This window comes from Eucyclogobius newberryi, unplaced genomic scaffold, assembly GCF_026437365.1.
Source record: "Eucyclogobius newberryi isolate DKJ021-1_F unplaced genomic scaffold, fEucNew1.0.hap1 SCAF_38, whole genome shotgun sequence".
NCBI lineage: Eukaryota > Metazoa > Chordata > Actinopteri > Gobiiformes > Gobiidae > Eucyclogobius > Eucyclogobius newberryi.
This window is the reverse complement of record NW_027316034.1, coordinates 847,986-863,738: the sequence shown is the minus strand read 5'-3', so window position 1 is coordinate 863,738 and position 15,753 is coordinate 847,986. Positions and strand designations below refer to the sequence as shown.

The window sequence follows — 15,753 nt, the reverse complement described above, 5'->3', positions numbered from 1 at the left end:
TTGCAGAATAGTCTGCACACTTCCTGTTCCTGAACTGTGAGAGGGGCGGGGCAGGTGGGGGAGGGGCTGTGAAATCTGCGGTAGAAAGAGTTCAGTTGCTGGGTCAGTTTTCTGTCGTCTACAGAAGAGGGGCTCTGGGCTTGTAGTTTGTGAGAAGCCGGAGCCCACTCCACACAGAGGCGGGGCGACTCCACACAGAGGCGGGGCCACTCCACACAGAGGCGGGGCCACTCCACACAGAGGCGGGGCCACTCCACACAGAGGCGGGGCCACTCCACACAGAGGCGGGGCCACTCCACACAGAGGCGGGCCACTCCACACAGAGGCGGGGCCACTCCACACAGAGGCGGGGCCACTCCACACAGAGGCGGGGCCACTCCACACAGAGGCGGGCCACTCCACACAGAGGCGGGCCACTCCACACAGAGGCGGGGCCAATCCACACAGAGGCGGGGCCACTCCACACAGAGGCGGGGCCACTCCACACAGAGGCGGGAACACTCCACACAGAGGCGGGGCCACTCCACACAGAGGCGGGCCACTCCACACAGAGGCGGGCCACTCCACACAGAGGCGGGCCACTCCACACAGAGGCGGGCCACTCCACACAGAGGCGGGGCCACTCCACACAGAGGCGGGAACACTCCACACAGAGGCGGGGCCACTCCACACAGAGGCGGGGCCACTCCACACCTGCGTGTATTATACTGGGCTCTAGCTCTCGACACCTCCTGCTGAATCCATACTTTGCATCTTTCTAGCGCCCTCTAGCTCCGGCCCTGTGCAAAAAAAATATGAAATATAGTTTGATAGAAAAGGTGTTTATCAGAGGATAGAGCTCATACTTCCCCCAGAGTTGCTCCTAGGGCAGCGGAGCTGAAACTGTAGCTTTATATTTCAGTTCATAACTGGTCTGACCATAAGTTAGTTTCTTCTGCTCCTCCGGCTCCAGTTTGATTTCCTCCAGGTTCAGGACCATGTTTCCGAGTCCTGGACTCTCATATTTGGACCGAGTGGTTCTGGAGATCATCGAGACTGAGAGGGTTTACGTCAGAGACCTGAGGATGATTGTTCAGGTGAGTCCCGCTTTAGTCCTGCTTTAGTCCTGCTTTAGTCCTGCTTTAGTCCTGCTTTAGTCCTGCTTTAGACCTGCTTTAGTCCTGCTTTAGACCTGCTTTAGTCCTGCTTTAGACCTGCTTTAGTCCTGCTTTAGACCTGCTTTAGTCCTGCTTTAGTCCTGCTTTAGTCCTGCTTTAGTCCTGCTTTAGACCTGCTTTAGTCCTGCTTTAGACCTGCTTTAGTCCTGCTTTACTCCTGCTTTAGTCCTGCTTTAGTCCTGCTTTAGACCTGCTTTAGACCTGCTTTAGTCCTGCTTTAGACCTGCTTTAGTCCTGCTTTAGTCCTGCTTTAGACCTGCTTTACTCCTGCTTTAGTCCTGCTTTAGTCCTGCTTTAGACCTGCTTTAGTCCTGCTTTAGACCTGCTTTAGTCCTGCTTTAGACCTGCTTTAGTCCTGCTTTAGTCCTGCTTTAGTCCTGCTTTAGTCCTGCTTTAGTCCTGCTTTAGTCCTGCTTTAGTCCTGCTTTACTCCTGCTTTAGACCTGCTTTGCACAGTCCAGGTTCTTTCATTGAAAGAAAGAAAATAAAATGGACCAAATGTAAGATCAGATGCGTCTCTTCTGCTGCAGAGGACACGTGTTTATCACTGAAGCAGCTTCAGGTTTAGACGCTTTAGGCCAGAGACATGTCCAACGTCCATCTTTATTGTCCCATCTTTATTGTCCCATCTTTATTGTCCCATCTTTATTGTCCCATCTTTATTGTCCCATCTTTAGTTGGAGGATCTTGGGGGATTCATGTCTCACATTCTTTACCCTCAGTGTCGCTTTAATACCAACAATCGAGAGACAGGTCAGAGACAAGTAAGAGACAGGTCAGAGACAAGTCAAAGACAGGTCAGAGACAAGTAAGAGACAGGTCAGAGACAAGTCAAAGACAGGTCAGAGACAAGTAAGAGACAGGTCAGAGACAAGTCAAAGACAAGTCAGAGACAGGTCAGAGACAAGTCAAAGACAAGTCAGAGACAAGTCAGAGACAGGTCAGAGACAAGTCAAAGACAAGTCAGAGACAAGTCAGAGACAGGTCAGAGACAAGTCAAAGACAGGTCAGAGACAAGTAAGAGACAGGTCAGAGACAAGTAAGAGACAGGTCAGAGACAAGTCAAAGACAAGTCAGAGACAGGTCAGAGACAAGTCAAAGACAAGTCAGAGACAAGTCAGAGACAGGTCAGAGACAAGTCAAAGACAAGTCAGAGACAAGTCAAAGACAAGTCAGAGACAAGTCAGAGACAAGTCAAAGACAAGTCAGAGACAAGTCAGAGACAGGTCAGAGACAAGTCAAAGACAAGTCAAAGACAAGTCAGAGACAAGTCAGAGACAGGTCAGAGACAAGTCAGAGACAAGTCAGAGACAAGTCAGAGACAGGTCAGAGACAAGTCAGAGACAAGTCAAAGACAAGTCAGAGACAAGTCAGAGACAGGTCAGAGACAAGTCAAAGACAAGTCAGAGACAAGTCAGAGACAAGTCAAAGACAAGTCAGAGACAGGTCAGAGACAAGTCAGAGACAGGTCAGAGACAAGTCAAAGACAGGTCAGAGACAAGTCAGAGACAAGTCAAAGACAAGTCAAAGACAAGTCAGAGACAAGTCAGAGACAGGTCATCAGAGACAAGTCAAAGACAAGTCAGAGACAGGTCAGAGACAAGTCAAAGACAAGTCAGAGACAAGTCAGAGACAAGTCAGAGACAGGTCAGAGACAGATCAGAGACAAGTCAGAGACAGGTCAGAGACAGGTCAGAGAAAGGTCAGAGACAAGTCAGAGAAAGGTCAGAGACAAGTCAGAGACAGATCAGAGACAAGTCAGAGACAGGTCAGAGACAAGTCAGAGACAAGTCAGAGACAAGTCAGAGACAAGTCAGAGACAGGTCAGAGAAAGGTCAGAGACAAGTCAGAGACAGGTCAGAGACAGGTCAGAGACAAGTCAAAGACAAGTCAGAGACAAGTCAGAGACAAGTCAAAGACAAGTCAGAGACAAGTCAGAGACAGGTCAGAGACAAGTCAAAGACAAGTCAAAGACAAGTCAGAGACAAGTCAGAGACAGGTCAGAGACAAGTCAAAGACAAGTCAGAGACAAGTCAGAGACAAGTCAGAGACAAGTCATCAGAGACAGGTCAGAGACAAGTCAAAGACAGGTCAGAGACAAGTCAGAGACAAGTCAAAGACAGGTCAGAGACAAGTCAGAGACAAGTCAGAGATAGGTCAGAGACAAGTCAAAGACAAGTCAGAGACAAGTCAGAGACAAGTCAGAGACAGGTCAGAGACAAGTCAAAGACAAGTCAGAGACAAGTCAGAGACAAGTCATCAGAAACAAGTCAAAGACAAGTCAGAGACAAGTCAGAGACAAGTCAGAGACAAGTCAAAGACAAGTCAGAGACAAGTCAGAGACAAGTCAAAGACAAGTCAGAGACAAGTCAGAGACAAGTCAGAGACAGGTCAGAGACAGATCAGAGACAAGTCAGAGACAGGTCAGAGACAGGTCAGAGAAAGGTCAGAGACAGGTCAGAGACAAGTCAGAGACAGATCAGAGACAAGTCAGAGACAGGTCAGAGACAAGTCAGAGACAAGTCAGAGACAAGTCAGAGACAGGTCAGAGACAGGTCAGAGACAGGTCAGAGAAAGGTCAGAGACAAGTCAGAGACAGGTCAGAGACAGGTCAGAGACAGATCAGAGACAGATCAGAGACAGGTCAGAGACAGGTCAGAGACAGGTCAGAGAAAGGTCTCTTTCTGCGCTTTTGATGTTTGTGACAATGTCCTAATGTTTCGGCTGTTCTGATTGGTGCAGGATTATCTGGGGCACATCATCGACCAATCAGAGCTCAGCATTGGGCCTGAACAGGTTTGTGCTCTGTTTGGAAACATCGAGGAAATCTACAAGTTCAACAGGTCAGTCCTGGTTTAGTCCTGGTTTAATCCTGGTTTAGTCCTGGTTTAGTCCTGGTTTAGTCCTGGTTTAGTCCTGGTTTAATCCTGGTTTAGTCCTGGTTTAGTCCTGGTTTAGTCCTGGTTTAGTCCTGGTTTAGTCCTGGTTTAGTCCTGGTTTAGTCCTGGTTTAGTCCTGGTTTAGTCCTGGTTTAATCCTGGTTTAATCCTGGTTTAGTCCTGGTTTAGTCCTGGTTTAGTCCTGGTTTAGTCCTGGTTTAATCCTGGTTTAGTCCTGGTTTAGTCCTGGTTTAATCCTGGTTTAGTCCTGGTTTAGTCCTGGTTTAATCCTGGTTTAATCCTGGTTTAGTCCTGGTTTAGTCCTGGTTTAATCCTGGTTTAGTCCTGGTTTAGTCCTGGTTTAGTCCTGGTTTAATCCTGGTTTAGTCCTGGTTTAGTCCTGGTTTAATCCTGGTTTAGTCCTGGTTTAGTCCTGGTTTAATCCTGGTTTAATCCTGGTTTAGTCCTGGTTTAGTCCTGGTTTAGTCCTGGTTTAGTCCTGGTTTAGTCCTGGTTTAATCCTGGTTTAGTCCTGGTTTAGTCCTGGTTTAGTCCTGGTTTAGACCTGGTCCATTCCTGGTTTAGACCTGGTCTATTCCTGGTTTAGACCTGGTCTATTCCTGGTTTAGACCTGGTCTAGTCCTGGTTTAGACCTGGTCTATTCCTGGTTTAGACCTGGTCTATTCCTGGTTTAGACCTGGTCTAGTCCTGGTTTAGACCTGGTTTAATCCTGCAGTGAGCTTCTTCTGGACCTGGAGTGCTGTGGTCAGGATCCTGTGGAAGTTGCTCGCTGCTTTGTCCTGAAGGTAATGAACATTCTGATGTGTTACACCTGGTTTAGACCTGGTTTAGACCTGGTTTAGTCCTGGTTTAGACCTGGTTTAGACCTGGTTTGGACCTGGTTTAGTCCTGGTTTAGTCCTGGTTTAGACCTGGTTTAGACCTGGTTTAGACCTGGTTTGGACCTGGTTTAGTCCTGGTTTAGTCCTGGTTTAGACCTGGTTTAGTCCTGGTTTAGACCTGGTTTAGACCTGGTTTGGACCTGGTTTAGACCTGGTTTAGTCCTGGTTTAGTCCTGGTTTAGATCTGGTTTAGACCTGGTTTAGTCCTGGTTTAGTCCTGGTTTAGACCTGGTTTAGACCTGGTTTAGACCTGGTTTAGACCTGGTTTAGTCCTGGTTTAGTCCTGGTTTGGACCTGGTTTAGTCCTGGTTTAGACCTGGTTTAGTCCTGGTTTAGACCTGGTTTAGACCTGGTTTGGACCTGGTTTAGACCTGGTTTAGTCCTGGTTTAGTCCTGGTTTAGATCTGGTTTAGACCTGGTTTAGTCCTGGTTTAGTCCTGGTTTAGACCTGGTTTAGACCTGGTTTAGACCTGGTTTAGACCTGGTTTAGTCCTGGTTTAGACCTGGTTTAGATCTGGTTTAGACCTGGTTTAGACCTGGTTTAGTCCTGGTTTGTTCTTGGTTTAGACCTGGTTTGGACCTGGTTTAGACCTGGTTTAGTCCTGGTTTAGTCCTGGTTTAGAGCTGGTTTAGACCTGGTTTAGTCCTGGTTTAGTCCTGGTTTAGACCTGGTTTAGACCTGGTTTGGACCTGGTTTAGTCCTGGTTTAGTCCTGGTTTAGACCTGGTTTAGTCCTGGTTTAGACCTGGTTTAGTCCTGGTTTAGACCTGGTTTAGTCCTGGTTTAGACCTGGTTTAGATCTGGTTTAGACCTGGTTTAGACCTGGTTTAGTCCTGGTTTGTTCTTGGTTTAGACCTGGTTTGGACCTGGTTTAGACCTGGTTTAGTCCTGGTTTAGTCCTGGTTTAGAGCTGGTTTAGACCTGGTTTAGTCCTGGTTTAGTCCTGGTTTAGTCCTGGTTTAGATCTGGTTTAGACCTGGTTTAGTCCTGGTTTAGTCCTGGTTTAGACCTGATTTAGACCTGGTTTAGACCTGGTTTAGACCTGGTTTAGACCTGGTTTAGTCCTGGTTTGTTCTTGGTTTAGACCTGGTTTGGACCTGGTTTAGACCTGGTTTAGTCCTGGTTTAGTCCTGGTTTAGATCTGGTTTAGACCTGGTTTAGTCCTGGTTTAGTCCTGGTTTAGACCTGATTTAGACCTGGTTTAGACCTGGTTTAGTCCTGGTTTAGTCCTGGTTTAGACCTGGTTTAGATCTGGTTTAGACCTGGTTTAGACCTGGTTTAGTCCTGGTTTGTTCTTGGTTTAGACCTGGTTTGGACCTGGTTTAGACCTGGTTTAGTCCTGGTTTAGTCCTGGTTTAGAGCTGGTTTAGACCTGGTTTAGTCCTGGTTTAGTCCTGGTTTAGACCTGGTTTAGACCTGGTTTGGACCTGGTTTAGTCCTGGTTTAGTCCTGGTTTAGACCTGGTTTAGTCCTGGTTTAGACCTGGTTTAGTCCTGGTTTAGACCTGGTTTAGTCCTGGTTTAGACCTGGTTTAGATCTGGTTTAGACCTGGTTTAGACCTGGTTTAGTCCTGGTTTGTTCTTGGTTTAGACCTGGTTTGGACCTGGTTTAGACCTGGTTTAGTCCTGGTTTAGTCCTGGTTTAGAGCTGGTTTAGACCTGGTTTAGTCCTGGTTTAGTCCTGGTTTAGTCCTGGTTTAGATCTGGTTTAGACCTGGTTTAGTCCTGGTTTAGTCCTGGTTTAGACCTGATTTAGACCTGGTTTAGACCTGGTTTAGACCTGGTTTAGACCTGGTTTAGTCCTGGTTTGTTCTTGGTTTAGACCTGGTTTGGACCTGGTTTAGACCTGGTTTAGTCCTGGTTTAGTCCTGGTTTAGATCTGGTTTAGACCTGGTTTAGTCCTGGTTTAGTCCTGGTTTAGACCTGATTTAGACCTGGTTTAGACCTGGTTTAGTCCTGGTTTAGTCCTGGTTTAGAACTTCTGTTCTTCTGTTTCAGAGTCAGGACTTTGAGATCTACACTCATTACTGCACTAACTACCCCAGGTACAAGACCAAGGACGTCAACAACAGGATAAGGGCAGGTTTAGGACTGGTCTTAGGTCTGGTTCTGGTCTTAGGTCTGGTTCGGGTCTAACTCTGGTTCTGGTCTTAGGTCTGGTTCGGGTCTAACTCTGGTTCTGGTCTTAGGTCTGGTTCTGGTCTTAGGTCTGGTTCTGGTCTTAGGTCTGGTTCGGGTCTAACTCTGGTTCTGGTCTTAGGTCTGGTTCTGGTCTTAGGTCTGGTTCTGGTCTTAGGTCTGGTTCGGGTCTTAGGTCTGGTTCTGGTCTTAGGTCTGGTTCGGGTCTAACTCTGGTTCTGGTCTTAGGTCTGGTTCTGGTCTTAGGTCTGGTTCGGGTCTAACTCTGGTTCTGGTCTTAGGTCTGGTTCTGGTCTTAGGTCTGGTTCTGGTCTTAGGTCTGGTTCGGGTCTAACTCTGGTTCTGGTCTTAGGTCTGGTTCGGGTCTAACTCTGGTTCTGGTCTTAGGTCTGGTTCTGGTCTTAGGTCTGGTTCTGGTCTTAGGTCTGGTTCGGGTCTAACTCTGGTTCTGGTCTTAGGTCTGGTTCTGGTCTTAGGTCTGGTTCGGGTCTAACTCTGGTTCTGGTCTTAGGTCTGGTTCTGGTCTTAGGTCTGGTTCGGGTCTAACTCTGGTTCTGGTCTTAGGTCTGGTTCTGGTCTTAGGTCTGGTTCGGGTCTAACTCTGGTTCTGGTCTTAGGTCTGGTTCTGGTCTTAGGTCTGGTTCGGGTCTAACTCTGGTTCTGGTCTTAGGTCTGGTTCTGGTCTTAGGTCTGGTTCGGGTCTAACTCTGGTTCTGGTCTTAGGTCTGGTTCGGGTCTAACTCTGGTTCTGGTCTTAGGTCTGGTTCGGGTCTAACTCTGGTTCTGGTCTTAGGTCTGGTTCTGGTCTAACTCTGGTTCTGGTCTTAGGTCTGGTTCTGGTCTTAGGTCTGGTTCTGGTCTTAGGTCTGGTTCGGGTCTAACTCTGGTTCTGGTCTTAGGTCTGGTTCTGGTCTAACTCTGGTTCTGGTCTTAGGTCTGGTTCTGGTCTAACTCTGGTTCTGGTCTTAGGTCGGTTCTGGTCTTAGGTCTGGTTCTGGTCTAACTCTGGTTCTGGTCTTAGGTCTGGTTCTGGTCTAACTCTGGTTCTGGTCTTAGGTCGGTTCGGGTCTAACTCTGGTTCTGGTCTTAGGTCGGTTCTGGTCTTAGGTCTGGTTCTGGTCTAACTCTGGTTCTGGTCTTAGGTCTGGTTCGGGTCTAACTCTGGTTCTGGTCTTAGGTCTGGTTCTGGTCTTAGGTCTGGTTCTGGTCTTAGGTCTGGTTCGGGTCTAACTCTGGTTCTGGTCTTAGGTCTGGTTCTGGTCTAACTCTGGTTCTGGTCTTAGGTCTGGTTCTGGTCTTAGGTCTGGTTCTGGTCTTAGGTCTGGTTCGGGTCTAACTCTGGTTCTGGTCTTAGGTCTGGTTCTGGTCTAACTCTGGTTCTGGTCTTAGGTCTGGTTCTGGTCTTAGGTCTGGTTCTGGTCTTAGGTCTGGTTCTGGTCTAACTCTGGTTCTGGTCTTAGGTCGGTTCTGGTCTTAGGTCTGGTTCTGGTCTAACTCTGGTTCTGGTCTTAGGTCTGGTTCTGGTCTAACTCTGGTTCTGGTCTTAGGTCGGTTCGGGTCTAACTCTGGTTCTGGTCTTAGGTCGGTTCTGGTCTTAGGTCTGGTTCTGGTCTAACTCTGGTTCTGGTCTTAGGTCGGTTCGGGTCTAACTCTGGTTCTGGTCTTAGGTCTGGTTCTGGTCTAACTCTGGTTCTGGTCTTAGGTCGGTTCGGGTCTAACTCTGGTTCTGGTCTTAGGTCGGTTCGGGTCTTAGGTCTGGTTCTGGTCTAACTCTGGTTCTGGTCTTAGGTCGGTTCGGGTCCTTGCTGAGATCCTGCGGGACCAGAACTTGGCCTTGTTTTTTCGTGGGCGGCAGCAGCTCTTGAACTCTCCACTGCCTCTGGGTTCTTACCTCCTCAAACCCGTCCAACGAGTCCTCAAGTACCACCTGCTGCTCCAGGTCTGGACTGGGACCGGACCAGGACAAGGACTGGACCAGGACAAGGACTGGACCAGGACCAGGACAAGGACTGGACCTGGACCAGAACAAGGACCGGACCTGGACCAGAACAAGGACTGGACCAGGACCAGGACAAGGACTGGACCAGGACCAGGACAAGGACCGGACCTGCCTGAGGGGCGTGGCCTCCTGCCTGAGGGGCGTGGCCTCCTGTTAGCTGGCCTTATTTATTGAATAGTTCTATGATTAAAATAGATGACTTATGGAATATTGGGGCTCTTGACAAAGGTCACGTGACAGATGCACTGACTCTGGACAGAGGGGTGTGGCAGGGCTGTGCCTGGTCCCTCCTCTTGTTAGCTTTGTATTTGGAACCATTGGCCCAATTTATTAAACAATCATAAATAATTCACGGTGTAACAATTGTGGAGGATTCTTACTAGTACTAGTACAAGTACTTGTACTAGTACTAGTACTAGTACTTGTATTAGTACTAGTACAAGTATTGTAAGGTTATTCATGTCCCACTTCTCAGAGGGGGCGGGGCATTCAAGGTTGACATCGATTAAAGAATTGTTCAAGATTTCAAACTGGACACACTGCATAAGTGAGTCAAGTTTGAAATCATATTTTAAGAGTAAATTGGGTAAATTGTGGCACCAGCCGGATATTTAACAACTCTATAATCAAGTGTCTAGATTAATTAATTTATTAAAACATGTGTTTTGATCTGAAGGTTTGTGAGAACGTAACTGTGACATTGACCTCTTTTTCGGAAATAAACAAACACTTTACCAAATGTGGTTTATAAAGATTTAATGACCAAATAATCAAACAGATAAATATGAATATGAAATATGCAAATGAGTCGATAACAGATGGAAACACTAGACATGATTATTCTAGATCCATCTAAGAGTGAAAGCTCTAACCAGAGGCTGTGAGGTGTGTCCGTGTCGCCTCCAGGGGCCACTCAGGGGCCACTCAGGGGCCACTCAGGGGTCACTCAGGGGTCACTCAGGGGCCACTCAGGGGCCACTCAGGGGTCACTCAGGGGCCACTCAGGGGTCACTCAGGGGTCACTCAGGGGTCACTCAGGGGTCACTCAGGGGCCACTCAGGGGTCACTCAGGGGTCACTCAGGGGTCACTCAGGGGCCACTCAGGGGCCACTCAGGGGCCACTCAGGGGCCACTCAGGGGTCACGCTGCAGCTCGGTCCACATGCTGGGCAGAGCACAGCTGCTCTGGGTCAGGTTCAGTAATCTGCGTTCTCATTGGCTCTGAGGCGTAGCTCCAATAAAAAGGGCGTGGCTCTGTGAAGTTGGTCTGAAAAGATTGTCCAGGACTTGAAAAGTTGTAAAAAGGTCTTTTCTTAAGTTTGCATGATTCAGTCTCAATCACATGTAAAAACAGGCACAGAATTCTTATTTATGGGAAAAGTGAGCGTCCGGGGGCGTGTCCCTGTTCTGTAGCTTAGCTTAGCATCGCTAGCCCAGAGATGAGACCTCATCTCCTGAGGTCCGATCTCACGGACCTCCTGTGATGGAGCCAGAAGCCTTCTCTCCTCTGACTGACCCCTGCGGGGGTTGGGCTTTGGTGTTCAACCAATCAGGACGCACGCTGAGTCAGAGGTGTGGCTCACCTGTGCAGGGCGAGGTGTGGCTCACCTGTGCAGGGTGAGGTGTGGCTCACCTGTGCAGGGCGAGGAGTGGCTCACCTGTGCAGGGCGAGGTGTGGCTCACCTGTGCAGGGCGAGGTGTGGCTCACCTGTGCAGGGCGAGGTGTGGCTCTCCTGTGCAGGGCGAGGTGTGGCTCACCTGTGCAGGGCGGGGTGTGGCTCTCCTGTGCAGGGCGAGGTGTGGCTCACCTGTGCAGGGCGGGGTGTGGCTCACCTGTGCAGGGCGGGGTGTGGCTCACCTGTGCAGGGCGGGGTGTGGCTCACCTGTGCAGGGCGGGGTGTGGCTCTCCTGTGCAGGGCGGGGTGTGGCTCACCTGTGCAGGGCGAGGTGTGACTCACCTGTGCAGGGCGGGGTGTGGCTCACCTGTGCAGGGCGGGGTGTGGCTCACCTGTGCAGGGCGAGGTGTGACTCACCTGTGCAGGGCGGGGTGTGGCTCACCTGTGCAGGGCGGGGTGTGGCTCTCCTGTGCAGGGCGGGGTGTGGCTCACCTGTGCAGGGCGGGGTGTGGCTCTCCTGTGCAGGGCGGGGTGTGGCTCACCTGTGCAGGGCGAGGTGTGACTCACCTGTGCAGGGCGGGGTGTGGCTCTCCTGTGCAGGGCGGGGTGTGGCTCACCTGTGCAGGGCGAGGTGTGGCTCACCTGTGCAGGGCGGGGTGTGGCTCACCTGTGCAGGGCGGGGTGTGGCTCACCTGTGCAGGGCGGGGTGTGGCTCACCTGTGCAGGGTGTATTGGAGCGAGGCTCCCGCCGCCGTGGAGCGTGTGCACGACGTCATGAACACAGCTGTATGTGATCTGGATGATTAAGTAGTGTCGCCGCCGGAAGGGGCGTGGTCGCAGGAAGGGGCGTGGTCGCAGGAAGGGGCGTGGTCGCAGGAAGGGGCGTGGTCCTGTTCCCGAACTTAAGAAACGTATCTTCATTACACAATATGATGCATTTTCTTCAAAGAGATTGTCTGAATACAAATGAAATGTTTCCTGTTCTGATCTTTAGGAGATCCAGAATCACTGGGAGACCTCGGACGATGGTGGCGACATTGTGGACACAGCAGTGGTTTCTATGACGACCGTGGCCTGGTTTATCAATGAGATGAAGAGACGCCACGAGTCCAGCGTCAGAGTCCAAGTGAGTCCTGCTTTAGTCCTGCTTTAGTCCTGCTTTAGACCTGCTTTAGTCCTGCTTTAGTCCTGCTTTAGTCCTGCTTTAGACCTGCTTTAGACCTGCTTTAGACCTGCTTTAGTCCTGCTTTAGTCCTGCTTTAGTCCTGCTTTAGACCTGCTTTAGACCTGCTTTAGTCCTGCTTTAGACCTGCTTTAGACCTGCTTTAGTCCTGCTTTAGTCCTGCTTTAGACCTGCTTTAGACCTGCTTTAGTCCTGCTTTAGTCCTGCTTTAGACCTGCTTTAGACCTGCTTTAGACCTGCTTTAGTCCTGCTTTAGACCTGCTTTAGTCCTGCTTTAGTCCTGCTTTAGTCCTGCTTTAGTCCTGCTTTAGTCCTGCTTTAGTCCTGCTTTAGACCTGCTTTAGTCCTGCTTTAGTCCTGCTTTAGTCCTGCTTTAGACCTGCTTTAGTCCTGCTTTAGTCCTGCTTTAGTCCCGCTTTAGACCTGCTTTAGTCCTGCTTTAGTCCTGCTTTAGTCCTGCTTTAGACCTGCTTTAGTCCTGCTTTAGTCCTGCTTTAGTCCCGCTTTAGACCCGGTTTAGTCCTGGTTTGAACCTGCTTTAGTCCTGCTTTAGTCCTGCTTTAGTCCTGCTTTAGTCCTGCTTTAGACCTGCTTTAGTCCTGCTTTAGTCCTGCTTTAGTCCTGCTTTAGTCCTGCTTTAGACCTGCTTTAGTCCTGCTTTAGTCCTGCTTTAGTCCCGCTTTAGACCTGCTTTAGTCCTGCTTTAGTCCTGCTTTAGTCCTGCTTTAGTCCTGCTTTAGACCTGCTTTAGTCCCGCATTAGTCCCGGTTTAGTCCTGGTTTGAACCTGCTTTAGTCCTGCTTTAGTCCTGGTTTTGTCCTGGTTTAGCCCCTCTCCCTCTGCTTGCAGGAGGTCCAGGCTCTGCTGGTGAACTGGAAGGGTCCAGACTTCACCACGTTTGGAGTTCTTGTTTTGGAGGGAACTTTTAAGACGAGCCGAGTGAAGACACAAAGGAACTTGTTCCTCTTCCAGAAGGTTCTGCTGCTGACCAAGAAGAAAGGAGAGAACCATGTGTACAAGAAGCACATCACGGTGAGAGAACCATGTGTACAGAGAACCATGTGTACAGAGAACCATGTGCACAGAGAACCATGTGTACAGAGAACCATGTGTACAGAGAACCATGTGCACAGAGAACCATGTGTAACCGTGTGTACAGAGAACCATGTGTACAGAGAACCATGTGTACAGAGAACCATGTGCGCAGAGAACCATGTGTACAGAGAACCATGTGTAACCGTGTGTACAGAGAACCGTGTGTACAGAGAACCATGTGTACAGAGAACCATGTGCACAGATAACCATGTGCACAGAGAACCATGTGCACAGAGAACCATGTGCACAGAGAACCATGTGTACAGAGAACCATGTGTACAGAGAACCATGTGTACAGAGAACCATGTGTAACCGTGTGTACAGAGAACCATGTGTACAGAGAACCATGTGTGCAGAGAACCATGTGCGCAGAGAACCATGTGTACAGAGAACCATGTGTAACCGTGTGTACAGAGAACCGTGTGTACAGAGAACCATGTGTACAGAGAACCATGTGCACAGAGAAACATGTGTACAGAGAACCATGTGCACAGAGAACCATGTGTACAGAGAACCATGTGTACAGAGAACCATGTGCACAGAGAACCATGTGTACAGAGAACCATGTGCACAGAAAACCATGTGCACAGAGAACCATGTGTACAGAGAACCATGTGCACAGAGAACCATGTGCACAGAGAACCATGTGCACAGAGAACCATGTGTGCAGAGAACTCAAGGTTACTTGACGTAACCCCGGTTCTTTGATAACAGATTGAGGTGTTTCACTATGGAAATCGTTTTGGGCGTGACCAACCATAGAAGCTCCAATGGCACCAGGTGTGTTCCTGACAGACAGGATGACTGTAGACTGGGCTCCGCCCACTCTCATCATCACCTCCAAGATTTCCTCGTTCTAAAGCGATTTCTTCACCGCTTCTTCACGAGGTCAATGAAGGCCAAACACTGTTATCAAAGAACCGGGGTTACGTCAAGTAACCTTGAGTTCTTTTCTAACGTGGTTCGGTGTTTCACTATGGGAGATATGGCCCACTATGGGAGATATGGCCCACTATGGGAGATATGGCCCACTATGGGAGATATGGCCCACTATGGGAGATATGGCCCACTATGGGAGATATGGCCCACTATGGGAGATATGGCCCACTCTGGGAGATATGGCCCACTATGGGAGATATGGCCCACTCTGGGAGATATGGCCCACTATGGGAGATATGGCCCACTCTCGGAGATATGGCCCACTATGGGAGATATGGCCCACTATGGGAGATATGGCCCACTCTGGGAGATATGGCCCACTATGGGAGATATGGCCCACTATGGGAGATATGGCCCACTATGGGAGATATGGCCCACTCTGGGAGATAAGGCCCACTATGGGAGATATGGCCCACTATGGGAGATATGGCCCACTCTGGGAGATATGGCCCACTCTGGGAGATGTGGCCCACTATGGGAGATATGGCCCACTCTGGGAGATATGGCCCACTCTGGGAGATATGGCCCACTATGGGAGATATGGCCCACTATGGGAGATATGGCCCACTATGGGAGATATGGCCCACTCTGGGAGATAAGGGCCACTATGGGAGATATGGCCCACTATGGGAGATATGGCCCACTCTGGGAGATATGGCCCACTCTGGGAGATATGGCCCACTATGGGAGATATGGCCCACTCTGGGAGATATGGCCCACTCTGGGAGATATGGCCAAATCAATCTCCTCAAGCAGAAGGCCACAGTCGTGCCAAACCGTGGCCTCAAACTGGGCCAGATGCTTTTGGTTCAAGAACCACCTGAGCCATCGACGGGCCAGAGACGTCCAGTCTATAGAACCATATGTCCTGTTCAGAGATGCCCCTAAAAAGGGCCCAGGAAGTAGCTACACCCCTGGTGGAGTGTGCCCTTAACCCCTGTGGGGGGCCTGGCCCCTGCAGGCATAAGACACATTTATAGCTTCAACAATCCAGTGAGAAAGTCTCTGATTGGACACTGGCTTTACTCTATGAGAAGAAGCCCAGGACACAAACAACTGGTCAGCTTTCCTAAGGCTGTTTTGTCAACATACGCCCGTAATGCCCGAACAGGACATAAGGAGTGAAGCCGTTGATCCTCCGAAGAGGCGAAAGGAGGAGGATGAAAAGCCGTAAGCTCTAAAGCGGCGCAGTTATAGGCCGAATCCACCTTTGACATAAAGGCTGGATTGGGGCGCAAACGCACCTTAGACAACCCGGGAGCAAACTGCAGACATGTGGGGTTCAGTCCATTCTCGTGGTCTCTTTTTCTCTCCAGGGTGAAATCCCACAGGGGAACCATGGGTTTGACCACTGGACGTTTATAACGTGCGCCATTCATAAAACGACGGATCTGGGGGTGCTGACCCACTGTTTGTCTCCAAAACCCACATGACAGGACGATATAGCGGCAGAATAAACCTTGATAGTAGAGAAAGCTTTACGCTTGTCCACTAATTGTTGCAGGAAGCACAAAACGTCACAGAACATTGAAAAGAAATGATGTGTTTGGCCTCCACCACTCCTCAAACACACGCCACCTACAATTGTATAAAGAGCGAGTGGAAGTGGCCCTGGCACATTGAATAGTATCAATAACATGTGCAGGGAGAAGTTCCACCTCTCACGGGCCAGGCCCAAAGTGCCACTCGGTCCGGGTGGGGGTGCTAAATCTCTCCGCCCGCCTGAGATAATAAGTCCCTCCTCAGGGGAAGAGGCCAGGGCTCGTCCCACAGAAGCTGTATTATCTCTGCCAGCCACGGCTTGGACAGCCAGCGTGGGGCGATCAAGAGGAGCGTCCCTGCTCCCT

At 49.8% G+C, this 15,753-nt stretch overlaps 1 protein-coding gene across 1 annotated transcript in view; it reads left to right on the top strand.

Moving 5' to 3' along the window:
- The first annotated feature begins 970 nt into the window (after positions 1-970).
- LOC140376662 (pleckstrin homology domain-containing family G member 3-like) overlaps positions 971-15,753 on the top strand; it is a 28,532-nt gene continuing 13,749 nt past the window's right edge. The window contains exons 1-7 of the mRNA XM_072462139.1: positions 971-1,076; positions 3,900-4,000; positions 4,773-4,842; positions 6,935-6,981; positions 8,864-9,014; positions 11,684-11,815; positions 12,722-12,904. Coding sequence (XP_072318240.1) covers positions 978-1,076; positions 3,900-4,000; positions 4,773-4,842; positions 6,935-6,981; positions 8,864-9,014; positions 11,684-11,815; positions 12,722-12,904 — 783 coding nt within the window. The 5' untranslated portion in view covers positions 971-977. The remainder of the gene's footprint in view (positions 1,077-3,899; positions 4,001-4,772; positions 4,843-6,934; positions 6,982-8,863; positions 9,015-11,683; positions 11,816-12,721; positions 12,905-15,753) is intronic.